The following is an 18,163-nucleotide window of genomic DNA, read 5'->3' as shown; positions in this document are numbered from 1 at the left end:
ATACCTTTTAAATTGGTGATTAAGTGAAAAGAATCTGTACATTGAGAGTATGTTTAGATTTGGCTTTTGCTTTGTCTTGCTCTTGCACACACACACACACACACACACACACACACACACACACACACAAATTTAGTAAGGTTTTATTATATACCATCCAGTTCACCATGCTAATGTAGTGTGATATACTCCATCTAAGCCAATGTACTTGTGAATTTTTTTTTAACAAGGACAAAAATTGCAAATATTTTTCAATATTTCTTTTGACAGAATCTCAGTCCAACCACTCAAATCAATCTGACAGTGGAGTTTCAGACACTCAAACAGGACATGTCCGTTCCCAAAGTATTGTTAGCTCCATCTTTTCAGAAGCTTGGAAGAGGGGAACTCAGTTGGAAGAGTCTAGCAAGATTAATGTAAGTATAATCATTGTTGCAAGGGAATGTCCCCATTACAAAATCTGGACATATTTGAAGGTCCTGTTTTTTGTTTTGTTTTTTAATGCAAAATGCCAAAGTGTAAAGTGTAAACCAACAAAGCCTCCTGACTTCTGAAAATGGGTCATGGTGGGGAAAAGTTGCTTGAAGTCCCCCATTGGTTTCCCTGTCCCCTGATCCCCCGTGTTTCATGCTATGTTTTTGTTCTTGTTTTTCCTGTTGCCCTGCAGTCTCATGTGGCAAAAGCAAAACCTGGAACAGCTCTGAGCTCCACTGCAGTGATGGCTTAAGCAGGGGTAGAGTTAAGGTCAGGGGCTTTGTTTGAACTATTAACCTGGGGGAATGATGCAACCCAAATCATGCAAACTAACATTTCCCAAGTTCTAATCTTTAGATTTGTTGATCAGTTCACAAGTGCTTGAACCTGTCCTAGTATAATTTGACCCTATCATGCCACCCACATTAATCTGTGTAGTTCTGGTTTAGCCTGGGTTACTGAGAAACATTGCCCAGAATGGAAGATCTCCAGTATGCTATTGCTTGCCAAACTTCAGATCCTTTTTTGCTATGGAATTCTTGGCTTTATAATATTTAACTGAAAGCATTGCATAATCAGGAGGGCAAGGCATTCTTTAATGTGGATTTGCTTATTTCGGTTCCATACATTAATACAAACATGCTACAAAGTAAATTACCTTAACACCTTGACCAGAACGCATCAATACCTTCTGTTCTGTTTCTCTCCTTGACTACTTGCTTCCTCCCACAAAATATTTGTGCATGCCTTTCCTTATGCTATCATATGGAGGTTTTGATAGTTTTCACTCTGCGCTCACTCTATTGATCATAATTGCTTGTTCACATATATTTTCAGCTCTTCGGCGTATTTTTTTCCTAGAATTGTGAAGGAATTGCACTTTGAAATATCTCAAAGGGAGATTTTTTGCAATGTCCACATTCCTTAGTGGAATTGCGATCCCACACGAGCTGCTGCGTAGTTTTTTGTCTTGTGTTAGATAAATGCCACTTTTTTTCAGTATTTCATAGTTCAGCTTAATTAGATATATTGAGCACACAGGATCATAATTGCCAGTATAAATGATATTTGCATGAATTTGTTTTTTGAACATTTCGCTTTCATTTCTCCTTTAGGCTCGAATGGACTCAATAAACCGGCCTTTCACTTCACTTGTATCGCCTTTATCTCCACAAACTAAAACAGCTACTCCATATTCAGCATCACAACCATCACCTCCCCTTCCACCTCCTCCACCTCCCCCACCTCCACCCCCGCCTCCTCCACCCCCACCTCCTCCCCCTCTTCCTGGTCAGTCTGTGCCATCTGGAACCAGCTCAGCAACAGTGTTTGTGAAATATAGCACTATAACAAGACTACAGAATGCCTCTCAGCATGGTGGGCTTCTCTACAAATCACCTATCACAATACAGCAGCCACCATCCCCCCTCCCGCCTCCAGGAAAACCTCAGATTTTAGTACCTCCAAATGGTATAGTCCCACCCCCTCCTCCTCCTCCTCCTCCCCCTACCCCAGGATCAGCAATGGCACAGCTCATGAAACCTGTGTCTTCCCACCCATCGGTACCATTATTCACACCGCCACCTCCTCCTGCTCCCCCTCTCAAAATTCATCAAGTTCACCAGAACATTGTTCAGTCTGCAACTTTGCCACCTCCGCCACCTTCAGGGCCAGCACCTCCACCTCCACAAGCTCCTCCTAAGCCTACTATGACTCTCCCTACACAAAACACTGCAAAATCTATCTCAGCAGTTGTAACACATCCAGTGCCGCCACTTCCTGTTCCTTCAGCAGTAAAGAAGCAGCCAAGTTTCACCACCCCACAAATTCCATTATCTCCTGCTTCACTAGGTCCATCTCCTCCACCTACTCTGCCCAAACAGCAGAATCACTCTAATAAGCTTCCTCCCTCTCCACAGTCTCCTGTGCCATCCGTTGTGAAGCAAATAGCCAGCCAGTTTCCCCCTCCTCCCATGCCAGCTTCAGAGCCCCAGCCTTTAAAACCTGCCCCTCTGAGTGTACCACCTCAGTCTCCTCCAGCTGTAAAAGCCAAGCCAAAATGGCAGCCAACCTCTGCTCCGTCCCCTGATTTTCCTCCTCCACCCCCGGAAAGTAGCCTAGCATTTCCTCCTCCACCTTCTCCTTCTTCTTCTCCATTAATAGTATCCCCTACACCAGATAAGTCAGGAGGTTCTCCAGTCAAAAAAGGTAGTAAGACTTCCAGTCCAGGAGGAAAAAAGCCGCCTCCTACACCTCAGCGCAATTCCAGTATAAAATCAAACAGTTCAATTGAGTCCAGTGAACCTAAGAGACCTTCAGTGGATGTCTTAGTTAGCAAATTTGCACATCCCCCGGAGCCCTCCGGATCTCCTGGCAAGGAATCCCCAACTCCACCTGCAGCTCCTCCAAAGCCAGGAAAGCTCTGCCTGCCTATCGTTCTTCAGCAGGCAGGTATTTCAACAAAAGCACCTGCCACAGGAGCACTAGGCAAGGGTGCTGCCGAGGAATTTCCTTCTCCTCCATCAGATTCAGACTTTCCCCCTCCACCACCTGAAATTGATCTTCCTTTACCTCCTGTAGAAATTCCTGCTGTCTTTTCAGGCAATACCTCGCCAAAGGTTGCTGTCGTCAATCCCCAACCTCAGCCGTGGTCTAAGTCATCTGGGAAGAAAGCTCCCCCTCCAACACGTCCCAAACGCAACGACAGCACCCGTCTCACGCAAGCAGAAATGGCGGAGTCACAGGTTGTTGTCAGTGCACAAGTGCCCACCTCGCCCAAATCCGGCCTTAGCGTTCAGCCTGGTTTTCTGGCTGATTTGAATAGGACTCTGCAGCGTAAATCCATCACTCGACATAGCTCCCTCTCCTCTGCCCGGATATCCCGAGCTGAGCCAACTGCTACAATGGATGACATGGCCTTGCCCCCACCCCCACCAGAACTTCTGACAGACAAGCAGAAGACCAGCAACTTTGGGGGTAGTCATATATTAGGCTATGCAACCTTACGGAGGGGCCCACCTCCAGCACCTCCAAAGAGGGATCAAAACACCAAACTGTCTAGGGACTGGTGATGTTTAGGAGACCCTCTTTGCATTGCCAGCAAACCCTAACCGGGACACATCTGGTACTGAGATGCCTCATCTTAATAGCCGTGAACTGAAGTCTGTTTTAACAGTAGCTGTGGGTAGTGACCACATTCACTTCCAGAAAGAGTCCCTGAAGCTTTGCCTATTTGTGTTCTGTGTATTGGGGTGAAGGATGGGATGAGTACTACTTCAAAGTTCAAATACTACATAAGGATTGGACCAAAATCTTTAACACTATTTTTCCTGCTGTTCAGGAAATAACTTGTCTGTCAGTGTGGGACATGTGGGTGCATGTATTATAAATGTAGGTATATAATATATTGTGAAATATTTTGTTGGAATTGTAGAGGCTCACCAGAATGTTTTTGTACATCTGTATTTATTGTTTCAGTCAACTGAGATTTTTATCAGAAATTGGATGATGTATTAGAAAAGTCATTTGCTTTTGAAAACAAAATTGTTGGGGCACCTTAGATCATTGGAAACCTCTTTGGGCAGTTGGTGACGGGTATGCAGGGCTGCCAAATTCTGTCAGTCTCTGCGCAGAATCAATTGATTGAAAAAATTAGACAGTCTACCAAAACATTCTGGTTGTAATACTACTGAATAGAGAAATCCATATAGAGAAAAAGAAAAATGCTGTACGGTGGGACTGCAGTTTAAGATGTTGGGTAATAAAGGCATTCTGTTCTAGAATTCTTTCAGAGGGAAAAGCCCCTTAAAATATATCAGAACTTTCTCCCAAATAAACACTGGTAGGATTGGGCTTAAACTTAATGTTCTAGTCACATGTTCTAAAGAGGAATGTGTAAGGAATTGAACATATCAGAATGTTGTGCATTGGAAACCGGATCATCATTCCCCAAACCCTCAATGGGATTATTTGGACTGGTGATGCTCGATTTAAATTAACATTTATTTCACTGTCACATATATGTCTGTTTTGGTTAAGTGAAAATGGTGTACCAGAAGGCACTCGAAATATGCTGCTGTCATGTCTGATCACCATTTCTCTTTAACTGGTGCTGCTCATCAAATTGCCTGTGTACAAGTTTACATATAGCGGGTGCATCTCTCTCTCTCTCTTTCTCTCTCTCTCTCTCTCTCCCTCTCTCTCGCTCTCTCTCCCCCCCCCTCTCTCTTCAGAATAAAACTTAATCAAACATACAAATATTACAAACTCTTAAAAGGAAAATCCTTTATGAACATTCAAAACCAGTAAATAGTGAGGATGCAATAGCTTGCCTTAAAAGAACATGGCAGATGAACACCATGGAGTAACACAGCTTAAATCAAAAGTATCAGAGGAAACAACTATAAAATTGTGTTGAAAGGACAGGAGTGATGTGCATTTTGGTATAAAAACTAAATAAGAAAAGCATTGGTTTCAGCCATCTCACAATTTTTAGCCTTTGAAATAGCTCTTCTTCCACTAAGGTTTGTGGGTAAGTCAAATGCTAATTACAGGACCACTGTTTTAACCAGAAATATCCTAGGATGTATAAAACAACTTAAAATAACTACTGTGCATGTGCTGTGCAATACAGGAGATTGTAAAAATGTGTTTTTAAATTAGCAGTTGTAACTGATAGTTCATGAAAACATCAGCACTGGTTTAAAAGAAGAGCCAGAGTTACTAGTTTGGATTAGAGTTTGAACCCTCAAAGGTTAGCAGAGTCTCATCCAGGTATGGATGTAGTAACCAGAAGTTACTTCTGAAGATTAGACATTCAGAATGACTATAAAACACACACACACACACACACACACACACACACACACACACACACACACACCTGGACTTCTGTTAGAATTATTAAAAAATTCATTACAGAGTATTTGTTCTAGAAAGAAGTAAGAAAATGTGACTTTTTTTCCTTTGTAGAACTTGATTTCAAAAATAACCCTTAACAGCAGAAAAGTGGTGCTATGTCATCGGATGCTGAAATCATAGTGGATGATTTGCTCTGCCCCAGATGTATCCTGGGCATATTTTTCCTATTTGACAATATTTTACCTGAGCAATAATAATATACCATTTTGTGCATTTTTAAAGTACTGCTATTAGAAGGCACTTTTTTTGTATCTTTCAAAGTGTTTGGGATTACAAAGTGTCCTTAGCTATTAACCACTTTTGCATTAGTGTACTTTAACACATATTTGGTTTATGTCTTATGATAGGGTCTTTATTTTTTTAATTTTGCTTTGAGAATGCATTGGTGCTCTGCCTTTTTATTCCTGTTGGTTGCTGCTGCTGCCGCTGCCACTTGTTGGCTCTGGGAGAGAAGGTCTCATTTTGTGGATATGAAACAGAGAATTTCTGTGGGGCAGTTGGTTTACCTCATTCCTTTGAACCTTCATGTTCCTTTGAAGACAGGCAGTGTTGAAGTACTGCCTGAATTCACTAATTGTAACAAAATACTGTCATATGCAAAAAATAAGCAGTACCCACCTATGACAAAGAAAATTGTACTAGTTAAATATCTGAGGCATTCAAATTATGTGCTAAGGAAGGTTTTTGATACAGAATTTGACCTGGGCAGTGGCAGCAGGAGGAGGAGCACAGGGATGCCTTTTCCCAGACTTTCAGTCTTTTAAAAAAAATGTTAATATAGAACTTTCTTTCCTGGTTGTTCCCATTTTGCAGGTAGATTTCTACACTTTATTTCTCTAAGGAGGTATGTATTTATTACCAACATAATGAAGTCTCATTACCTACTTTCTTTGTCCCCTCTGGCTTTAGTACATCACTGTTTCTGCCCTTGCTGCTCTTCCTTTTTCAACCCTTCTCAAGGGCCTTTGGTTAAGTATCAGAAATGATAAAGCATCACAGAGCAGTGTCAATTTGATTGGTTTGAACCAAATAGGTCGGCTGTATTTTCCACTAGAATCATTGCCCTGAGCCTAATGTAATTCCTTTCCAAAGGCCTCAGTTCTGTATCAGATTGTTCAAGCATATTTTCTTTTTGAATTAGGACTTTAAATACGTTTAATGTCTTTAGCTCAGGGCTAGTTTTCTTCAAGTTTTTCCCCAAAAGGCTCTAATCTGGGAGATTATGGTATATCAACTTTGAAACTGAGAAATCAAAAAGCGCAAGTATATTTAAACCAGAGATGGTTAAATGCCTAAATATCATGAAGAGAATGTCTGAATTATGGCTCAATTCAGCTTTTGATGAATAAACATCTCATTTCCGCTGGCATTCATTTTTTTGGTTCATACATTGATCAGTAAAATATAAATTTGAACAGCTTTTTAGCCTTAAATACTTAATTCTTAAAAGATATAAATTGGGTTTTAGATTTTAAAAAAAAAACGGTTAGAACCAAAAGCAAATTTTTTCTTAGAATTATTCTGCAAGCAGGTATGTCTAACATACATAGGTACTGTCTAATAGGATGAAATGATTCTTCACAATATTTTTAAGTGACTTCTATATGCCCTCTAAACCTATTAATAAGTTATTCTTTTGAATAATTTCTGAAAATATATAAAAGCTTAAAATATTTTTAAAATATGATGAAACTCTATCTTTATTGAGAGGAATGTGTTAAGACCAAAGGGAATTTCCATCAGTCCCTATGGCTGCCCACAGTTGGGCTGAGGTCCCTGGGCAGGAAAATTGTGCATCACAATTATCTCCTACTATTAACTATTTCTATGTGTGCTGCATATGTTATACATGTATACCTCTAACCTTACATGAATGGATGGTTGGTCCTATGATACATTATAGCTGAACCGATTCTCATCTAAAACTATAGCTCTCATTTTGTTAAAGCATAAAATGCTTGCCATTTGTGGTTATGGAACTTATCATTAGATAGCAAACTATTTCAATCAAATCAGTAATCTACAGTCTTATGTGATGTACAAAATGTTATTTGGTATCTGCTGCTTCAGTGTAGGGTTCAGTTAAAATTTGGTTCCTGGATTTCCTTCAACTAATTATACTGTATTCTTCCCTAGTTCATACATTTGAAGCTTATAGAAGCTTCCACAAATGTAACAGGAAGGAGCATCTCGCTCATGTAGTACTTTCTTGCATTGTTATAATGACTGGCCTACTCTGCCTGGTGGAAATTAGAATGTGTAGATTGGAGAGTTAAGAGAACCTCTGTACGGTATTCAATGCCCTCAGCAGTGAATAGGACAGCCCCGCAAAATTGGGGGAGACCTTGTCTACCAAAGAAAAATAGGATAGTCTGTGATCACTCAAGGACTGCTTATATCTTCAAGAATGCAGGCCATAGTACAAATGTTTTGGAAAACAAGGTTTCTGATCCAAATGGGTATTGCCTTTTATTTTAATGTGGGTGTATCATGCTAAGGTACCTATTTGTGACTGTGCTGCTGCAACATACTTTCTCCTCCCCCTCCCCCCACCAATCTTTGTATTTTGTCACCAGAAAATGGGTGAGGTCAATACTTGTCTGCTTATCCCTGCTTTTCCTATTTTGTAATTGTAAATTTTAGGATTGTAAATTGTGGGAAAGAACATTTGATTTGTTTTGCAGCCATTGGATGGAGTCAATGGTGGTGATTCTTGTATCTGATTATGCACATGTAAACCACCAATGTTAAATCAATGATTTTGTCTGTGTAGCCAATGTGTGCTATGTGCTGTAAATATATTCGTATGTTTACCGCTTTACAGGAAAAAATTGCACATTCTTTCTGAGACTGCCTCCCCATATCCTTTCCTTTTAAGAATGAAAGCTCATTGCAAGTAAGAACTTATGATTGAGAAGAGCTCTTTCTATATAAATATTCTATAAATATGTATAAATATACTTTTTTAAAGCATGGGTAAAGAAATAAAAATGCATTCATGGAAAGTACTAAGAAATCATACAATGGAATATGCACAAGTCAATAAAGATATAGTTAAATTTGTCTGAGGTTGTTTCAAGGGATAATTTGCCTCTGCTCTAGAAGGCATCTACCTGGCAAAACTGCCCACCAATATTCGGGAAATTCATATTCTTTCATATGAAGACTCCAAATAAAAATTTAAGATTTGTTCATCACATAGATGGGAAATTAGTAACATGATCTACCATACCCAAATTTAAAGTTTCTATAACAGAGAAGAAGGTAGGGACAGAAAGCTGAACAGTCAGAGGCCATAGCATTATTTGCCACATAAGCATCCAAAAACAAGCAAAGCATCACTGCTGCTACTTTATTGGCTGATTCGTGCATGGATATTGGAGGGCCCTGGGCAGTCCAAAGTGAAGTAGAAGACCTTGCTGGGTGCTGTACAGCTTGAGCAGTCAACTTTTAGAAGTTGTTGAAATAGTTTTCCCCTCCTACTTGTGGCTGTTCAGCTGGATCTTCTCATAGTTCAAGGTTGAGATCACCACAGCTTATCTACCCAGGACCCAGAATGTTTCTTAAAATATGTGCAGACTTCAGTTTCTTGTAAACCGTGCTACAGTTCTGTTTCCAAACAGTGTTCTGGGTTTAATGAGGAAAGGCAGTATGTAAATTAAATTAAAGCATCAAGGAATGTATATAGCAACCAAGATTGCAGCAGAAGGAGGGACATCTCTTTTCCAACAGTGTCAGTGTTTTGGGAAGAGGCTGGGCCTGCACTTATTCTTTTTTGAGAAAAGGGGTTCTTTAAGCACACCAGAGGTTAAATATGTTTTATTTTACCCTCCCACCTCCAAATGTAGTAAAAAACACATCATTAAAAAGATTATACATTATGATTTTCACTGAATTTTAATGTAATCTTTCTTTAAAAAAATGTTCTGGGAACCAGTTATCCCAATTTAGAACTCTGAATTGGAAGACTCAAGGGCTTTCTCTGTATGTAGACATAGCGAAATACATATTCTCACCAGTGTTGAATTCTATATTTCTAAAAATGGAATACTATCATCTTTCTAATTGCATGAGGGAGAATATCTTGCCTGTTTTAATATTTTGCCTGTCTTTGCTATTTCTGGTTTGCCCAATAGTTATTAAACTAGAAAAGTAGAACTCAGTGAAAGAATGCTGCATGGAAACTACAGATGATGAAGCACACCAAATCTTGGGAGCCCTTTTTTCAAAAGCCTTGAAACAGTATCAAGAGGTTTTAAAACTAGGTTGCCCAAACTATCATTTTTTCAACTCCTTTTAAGGAACTAGTAACTGAAAATGCGAAAGCAACCATATTGTATCTGACAGCACGTGTTGTTACTATCTTGTAAATGTGGTCTTTTAGTAACACCCTGATATTTATACACCTATATTTAGATATTTCCAAAACAAAGTTACCCAAGATAGGGGCAATGAAACTTCACTAAGTGCTTTTACTTCTTGAGCATAAAACAGTCACTGTTCATTTCTTGTGAACACACTAAAGAAAACAGTTGACATCAAATAACACACAATTTGAAGAATTGGCTAGTTTTAAAGTAGGGTATAACTATTCAGAGGTAGAGGTGATATGCTAGTACAACATTGCATGAGAAAACTGATTTAGCTAATGAGATTCAGGTGACTTGGACACCAGCCTATTCATGCAGATATTCAAATTGATCAACCTGTCCATGTTCAAAGGAGGACACTGACCACAACCTAGGTTGGCAGTTCAATACATCTACTTTTTTCCTCTTCCACACTAAGGACATCAGTGTTAACAAGCACATATCATAATTTTTTAGACTTAAAATATTTATGAGACCCTTCATTTTAATTCTTAAACTACTAAAAAGAGATGCATATATAAAAAGCCAGAAACCAATAGGTTTAGATCTAGTAATAACTTAGGTGCGCAGCAAAAAATTAATCATGAAAAAGTTCAAGACAATTGTCAAGAGGGCAGTGCAAGTTTTGGGGGATTTATTTATTAGGACTTGTAACAAGAGGGTTTAGTACACAGCAACAAATTGATTCCAAATACAATTTTTAAAAAATTAAAAATTTATGTCTCCTCCCTCATCCCACCCCCAAATGGTTTAATGATACACACAATAAATCAAAACCAGCAAGGCCTCCTTCCCTAAAATCCCCCACTGTTCTCACCCTACTGGGATACTTAAAGAGCTCAGAGGCCAGAGCCACTACTAGTAAAGTGGCTGATTTTAAATCAAATGCCTATTTTTTTTATATGATAGCAAATGAAGTTTGCCACACGAGGCACATAATTCAATATCTGAAAAACAGCATCCAATGTTGATGAAATTTCAGCCAGGACTCTTGAAAGACTCCAATTGAAATCACTCTGTGCTATTTCCCATGTTATAGATGAAGAATATAATGGTGTCTATGAATAAAAGAGTGATAGTAGTGCATTAGGGCCAGGCAGGATTTATCACGATATTTTCTGCCTTGAATTGCTGCCTATTCTGCTGCATATTTTGGGGGGGGGGGGGCGGGCACCAGTCTTCTATAGCATGGATTTTAGCATTGCCATTGATCTGGTATACATAATTAGGCATAGAAGACCTTACAAATTCTCTTCATAGGTAAACCTAACAGCTCCCTCTGAATTTCCAAGGGGACTCACTTGTCAAATTCGAATCTATCAGCATTTTTTTTTAAAAAAATGCACCAGTCTAAGTTCTTTGTTTTGAGTAACAACAACTTGTTTTTTGTTTTACTGCAGTATCCTGTCTAATAAAAGTGATGTATAATACTGTAAATGTTAAGACAGGTGTATAATCTCTGAGAAATCTAAAATAATAGAGAATGTCTATATTTTTCTAATTAGTACATCAGCTCTCACAGAATATGTGTGGATGCTCAAAATCTGTCATCACATAGCTAATTTAATCCTATCTAATTCAACATTCCCTTCATTGATGACATTTTCAAATACTGCTATAAACAAAGGCTGCTCCAACAACCCAAAACTGGAAGACATGCTGTCATTATTAATTAATTTAACACACGTCATTTCTTCTACATTTTAACTTCTGGAGTGGTGCAAAACCATCTAAGCTAGCTATACCTTTAATTTTTCTCTAGCAAAACATGCCTAAAGTCCTGTTCACCAGAAACACTTCTTAAGTCCTTGTTCTTATGTGAAAAAAGTTTAACTCTTCACTTTTCACTCCACATAGAAATCAGGAATAAATTATGAAAATAATAAAAGGTAAAACCACAACACAATCTGCAAAGGTTAGATTTCCCTCACCTCCCTACAAAAGCCTAGCTGTTAGAGATCACCCAGAACATTCACTTTTCTCATTAAATTATCCTTCTCCCTTCCCAAATGTTGCCAATTTAACAAGGTAAAATAACAAACCCACAAGCGACATCTCTATGCCATTCTTATAAACCATGTAAAATTCAAGCAAAAGAGCAGCCAAATGATATAATAGACTCTGGATCATATTCTTTGCCTCTTCCTCCTATACTATGATGCCAGCTCTCAAATGAGGAAAAGAAATTTTCCATTTCTACTGAAGGAAAGAAAGCCCCTATAAAGGATAATCCTTAGGCCTGAAGGCACCAACATATTGTTTGTTTTTATGATAAACAAAAAGCACTTTTCCATAGGGGAAAATTTGATCCTCTAGGACAGCAATATTTGAAGGCTTTGGGCCAAAGCTCAACTTCCCAATCTTCTGGAGGGCTGTAGGAGCAATCTTTTTCTCCCAGAAAGGATAGGATCAAGAGTTTTGACCTGTGGAAATACGAACAGGAGAGGCTCCTATTCTTGCCCTCAATGCATCCAAGGCCCTACATTACGGTATCTCCCCAAATCATTTATATGTTGAGGATGGAAAGATAAGAATTAGGGTTGTCATGCTTCACATTTCCATTCATTCCCATCTTTAATTTGGGCAAAGCCCATCTTAAATTCAACTACTTGGCTTATGAATTTGGACAGCATGTCTTGCAGTGGTAGGGGCTCAAACTGGATGTAGAGAAGCTACATGAAGCCAAAGGGCTGCTAATTCATACCATAGCAAACAAATGTTGTTTTCTAAAAGAAGCAGAAGAATGTTCATGAATATGGATACATGTGCCATAATTGCATGGTTGGAAAAATGAGCGCTGAGGGAATCAAAGCCATTTTATGGTCAAGGAAAAGCTTAAAAAATTGACACTGAGCTCTTTTTGGTCTCCCTACTACATGTTTTTCCCCACAAGATACTGAAACAGAATGTGGAATGTTCAACATATTTAATAGCTTTACAGCAGAACTAGGGAAAGAGGATAGGTACAAGGGAGAAATCCAGGCCCTTCCTCTTCACCCCTTTTTCTTAATTAAACACTAGTGGGGAAAAAAGATAAGTTGGGAAAAATAGTAAATGATATTTGAAAAACCACTCTCACTGTCTTGATATAACATGCAGTCTATGTAACATTACATACACACAGAGTCTGATTACTTTGGGCCTTGTACATAGCATCATCCATAGGCATTCTACAGAATTCAAAATTGTAATTGTACAAAATAAAAAATAAGCATAAAATCCAAGGATTATTTTCACAACATTAGTATTGCAGAATAAAAGCATTAAACCAGCAGGAGGCAAGGAATCTGTAAACACCCTCTGCAGCAGTTTGCAGGAAGATGATCTTGGCCCGTGAAGGATACAGGAAGCAGTCATACAATCAGAGAGTTCCAAATTCTTATAAGGGAACTGTGGCCCTGCCCTCCATAGAAGCTGTACAGTTTCTCCCCAAACAAGCAAATGAGTAGCATCTTATAAAAATCATGTGATACTGAAAGCACTTTTAAACAGGAAAAACAAAAAGGCTATCAATAAAAAACAAACCCTCTCCAACCCTCCCTTTCATAACCAGGATTCATTTATGTTCTGCCGCAGAATCATCTTCCAACTTCTATTTGTTCTAGGAATAAAATTTGATGGTTTAGGTCTTGCAAAGGGACAGAGTTAAGAATTCACATTACTGACTTTTCAACATGAGAGCTCCAGGCATAACAGCAGTCTTTTCTACAACCAAAAACAAGTGTCACATTTCCCAGAACAGCAGAGAAGACACCACATGTGAAGGATTGTTAAGGCAACCTGTTTCTGAAAAAGGAAAATAAGATTTATTTATTTTATTTTTGGGGGGGGGAGCACTCTTCAGAAGTTGATGGAACCATAAAATCACGGCACCAGACAATAACTGCATCAATAATGACAAAAAAAGGAGAATATGAAAAATTGGGAGAGGAAATTTGAATAAACTATGTTTTTATGCTGCTTTCCTAATTAGCTGTGGCTCAGGTTTTCCATTCTAAAGAAATTGTTTGCAACACAGCTCATAGCCTGCAGCACAACACCCAATATGTTTAAATGTTAGTTTTTCAGAACTGAGCCCACGCAAGTCCACAAAATTTGTCCAGAATTATTTGCCATAACCCCTGATTTCTTTTGTTCATCCTCTTGGCAGGCTCTGCAAAACTCAGGAGAAAGCAGGCTGCCACTGATGATCTTTGAAGCAGAATCCTACTCCAAAGCGCCAAACAAGTATTATAGTTGCATTTTCAACTTCTCAGAGCAGAGTCTTCTCTTAGCTGGGTCCCCATGGAGCAGTGACAGCCACTTATAACAAGTATATCGATGGAGGTTGAATTCCCATCTTCATATGGTAGGTTGTGTCTCAAGACTGTACACCATAACACCACACATAAGATATTATACAGTAAAGCCTATATGCATACCCATCATGCTTGGTCCTTTGTAGAAATCTACCCTTTGTCCTAACAGATCAGGCTCTCATGAATCATTCTCAATTGGAGGTCCAGTGTTTATGCAAGAAATGGCTCCAGTATTCCAACATCTACAGATATATCCAGCTTTCAGAGATACCAATCTTTCTTGGACAAATCAAATCTGGATGCCTTTAAACAAGCCGGTCCTCAGTGATCTTTATACTATAAACACTGGCATCTGTTGGGGGGAGGGGGTGCCAGTAAAGGCAAACTGATGGTCACAGAATGCAACTGAACTCCCACTCCTCTGTACCTCTGCAATATCGACATCATTAAAAAGGGGAGGCAGCTTTGATGATCATCTTGTTTTTTGGGGATGCCAGTGACAAACATTATCACAGTAGGTCTCAAGCTTTGAAACAGTAATCTTTGAAGGGACCTGGATCTCATTAGCAGTCCTACTAATGGGAGCTACAACAATTGATGTTAAGTTAATGACTTTTGGTAGCACCTGAGGTTTATTAATGGCACAAACAAGCAACCGAGGAAGCCACAGAAGTTATACCAACATAATCTGCATAACTCAGAAAGTTGTTAGTAAATTTAGAGCTAGCTTATGTGAGAAAGGAAGGCTGACCACTACAATCAGTGTTCCAAGCACATGATTACTGAACATTATCTTGAGCAATATACCCAGCAAATCAACTAAGAGTAAGAAGTATGAAATGTTTACAATGCCTTAAAAAGAAATATCTTATTCTGTGTATTTGGGAAAACTTTTATTATGTTAATCAGCAGCGAAGAATTGGACTGGGATTAAAACTTAACTTCTCACAATACACCACAGAGCTCATAATCCCCCCAATTCAGCTGCTATCAGAATAAAACCAGCAGCTAAGCAAAAGCAAGTTTCATAAGGACTATGGTCTACAGTACAGAAAAAAGTTCCACACCTTCCCCCTCACTTCATGCCTGAATCTGATAGCTCCATGATTGCTGGATAACAAAAATAAACACATTCTGTATATCCTCTAGCTTGTTGCTAAAGTGCCTACAGACATTATAGCAGATTTTCATTCCCTTGTTGGAAAATCACCCACATATTTACTGGTGGGAGAAAAAGCAGTTACACTTTTGCCAGTTTCTAAATTAGGGTTCAAAGAAAACCAACAGCATTTGGAAATCTTTGAGCAATATTTGTCTGCCTTCAAAGGTCCTTTATGCTATGTATCAAAATCTGAAATAGAACAAATGGCCAATTTCATTAGTACATACTTATTCTGAGTTGGACAAGCTATAGTCAACTGAAGCAGGCTAATCAGACAAAAGCCTTTCTCTATAAAATACTTCTGTCCCTTTCCAACTCCCAAATTATGAAACATGAGGTAATTTTAGAACATTGCTGTCAGCCTTTGTAACAACAATCAGGGCTAAAACCTGATTAAAAGCAGTTTTTGAACACTATCAGGAGGGCAGGTTTAAACTATTTCACAAATATTTTGCATACTGAGGGCTGAATAAGGCTGCTTATTATATAATTATATGAAGGACAGAGGCCATTTTTAAAATGTCAAACTTTATCGTCCTTCATGATCTTTAGTCCAACTTCTTAAAAATAATTGAATGATACAAAAGAAGCTCAGTTTATGACTTGGAAGTCTCAATATATTGGGAGATTATCTCTGATGTTATGTCCTCCTGTAAGAAGAAATGAAACAGCTCCTTACAAGCCTAGATCAAGCTATATGTGTGAAACAATTGCAGAATTGCTGTATTAGAGATGCAAGGAACCAATCTGAGACCCAGTTGGTGTGTAATCTCAGAATGTTTGCCAGTACAATAACACACATCCAACAGTAATATGTGCAGAATAAGGAGGGGGGAAAAGATGGCAGATAGCCTAACAAAGCCTTCAGCACTAACATCCAAGATGCCCCAATACCAGGCATGGTATTCCTGAGGAAAAAAAATCCCATATTTTGATTGAATGGGTCTCAATTTGAGCAATGGATCCCTTTACTGGCAAGTTCATTACATCTCTGTATCTACATGTTGATCAGTCAGCTCATTAATATTGGTCATTCAGCTTGGTCGCTGCTGGCAAATGGAAGAGCCATTCTTCAAAACAATTCAAATCACCATTTTATAAAAAGGAAGAAAGGGGAGTGGTTTTGTTACAATGATCCTTCCTTCCTTCAGGTGCCCAGGTTTCCCCCAAGCTGCCAATGGGACCTGGGCAGCTCAACAATCTCTTGGTTCTGTCTCTCGCCATAGTGGTCTTCATTCTGAGTAGTGCATGATGGACTCTACATAGTTTCCGGGGAAGAGTCCAGTTACTCCATTCATCACACCTTCATACCACCCATCATCATTTTTCTTGATGACGTAGATGATGGCACCTTCCTGAAAGGAAAGTTCATCTTCCTTGTCTTTAGTGTAATCATAAATTGCCACAACTAGGAACAAGAAGAAAAACAAAATTAGCATTTCAAATAAGCAGTTGAACCCAAGGCAATTACAGCTTTCACTTAAGTGGTCTCTTGTATCAAAAAGTAGGCATTTTCTTTACTGGCTATTCATGCAAGAGTTCCTTCCCATTTACAGAAACAGTTGCTATCACAACATTGTAAAACATAGACATGTATACATTTTGATTCTAAAATGATGGAATATTAAATTTTAAAAAATGACTAATTTTACTAAATGACTAATTCCTCAAAACTGTCCACAAACAGGGCAACAAGGTTTCTTTGATAATAGAAGTGGGAGTTCAATCCATACATCTTTCCTTTAACAGTGATTTTCCAGGATATGTGGTGCAGGACTACTAACAATGCTTTGGTGACTTAATGAAATTCTAATTATTTCTCATATGGCTGAAAATGAAATGAAAAGCACAAAAATGATTTAGTGGATAGTTTTTCAAAAACCTTTTTGCCTTGTGCTCAAACACCAAACTTCTAGCCCCACAATTTCAGTTGGGTGACCTTGGGCCACTCACTCACTCTCAGTTCTAAGAACAAGGCAATGGCACACTCCTGAAATCTTGCCAAGAAAAATAAACTGAGTTATCCAGTCAGTAACCAGGAGTAAACCCTGAGTCAAAGCAATCCCCCCCACACACAACCCCCCCCACAAGATACTATGCAGGTAGTCCTTGAACTATGACCATTCATTCAGCGACTGTTCAGTTATGACAGTGCTGAATGACGGGGGTTATCACTCATCGTCAGTGTTCTGGCTAAACCAACACTCACACAATCAGTCAATCACATAACCAGTTGCCAAATACCATGTGATCATATGATCGCCATCTATGATGTCCCCTAACTTTTCCAGAAAGTCGATGGGGAGGCCAACAGGGAATGTCACAAGTCACTGGGCTAAGTCCCCTTCACCTGTGCACCAGCCCCCTGCAATCATGCTGTGCCAGCCACTTGCACCTCCCTGTAATACCCTCTTGGATCGGCATGTCATGCATGCCCTCATTCAACATTCTCACACCTCATTCTCATGCAACTTCATGCATCTAATTCGCTCCAATTCTCAGGCAACCCACCACTCTCTCACTGACCTGCACAAAGCCTCTCATGCACTCTTCACACTTTCCCTGACCAGCACCACTTGCAGATTCCCTCCCTACATCCCCACACACCTCCTTGGTCTCTGATCTCACTCACCTCCAGCAGCAGCAATTTACCTGCCTGTCGGCCTAGGACTTGCAACTTCCTGTCAGCTTCTCCACTAAGTTTGGTGTAAGAAACCAGCAAGAAGTTGCCTCACCTAACAACTGTGGATTTCAATTACCATATTTTTCAGAATATAAAACACACCAAGATTTCAAAGAGGTAAACAAGAAAAAAAAAAGTTTTTGCCTTCCCTGGCCCCCAGGAGCACTCTGTAGGCCTCTCAAACACTTTGTGTGTCCCGTTTTTGCAAAAAATGGGCCCATTTTTTGCAAACACGGGATGCGTAGATGATTTGGGG

At 39.2% G+C, this 18,163-nt stretch overlaps 2 protein-coding genes across 28 annotated transcripts in view; one reads left to right on the top strand and one right to left on the bottom strand.

Annotated features, from left to right (window-relative positions):
* Window positions 1-8,457, top strand: part of RAPH1 (Ras association (RalGDS/AF-6) and pleckstrin homology domains 1) — an 84,529-nt gene extending 76,072 nt beyond the window's left edge. For all 3 annotated transcript variants that reach the window (XM_060688115.2, XM_034431135.3, XM_034431127.3), the window contains 2 exons: window positions 271-416; window positions 1,590-8,457. In XM_060688115.2, the coding sequence (XP_060544098.1) occupies window positions 271-416; window positions 1,590-3,545 (2,102 nt within the window). In that variant the 3' untranslated portion in view covers window positions 3,546-8,457. The remainder of the gene's footprint in view (window positions 1-270; window positions 417-1,589) is intronic.
* A 1,919-nt stretch (window positions 8,458-10,376) lies between these two features.
* ABI2 (abl interactor 2) overlaps window positions 10,377-18,163 on the bottom strand; it is a 74,556-nt gene continuing 66,769 nt past the window's right edge. For all 25 annotated transcript variants that reach the window (XM_034431298.3, XM_034431316.3, XM_034431289.3 and 22 more), the window contains one exon: window positions 10,377-16,632. In XM_034431298.3, coding sequence (XP_034287189.1) covers window positions 16,457-16,632 — 176 coding nt within the window. In that variant the 3' untranslated portion in view covers window positions 10,377-16,456. The remainder of the gene's footprint in view (window positions 16,633-18,163) is intronic.

Source organism: Pantherophis guttatus, chromosome 1 (assembly GCF_059756535.1).
Source record: "Pantherophis guttatus breed Tessera chromosome 1, ASM5975653v1, whole genome shotgun sequence".
Lineage (NCBI taxonomy): Eukaryota > Metazoa > Chordata > Lepidosauria > Squamata > Colubridae > Pantherophis > Pantherophis guttatus.
The sequence above is the reverse complement of the archived record's forward strand: the minus strand, read 5'-3'. Positions and strand labels throughout refer to the sequence as shown.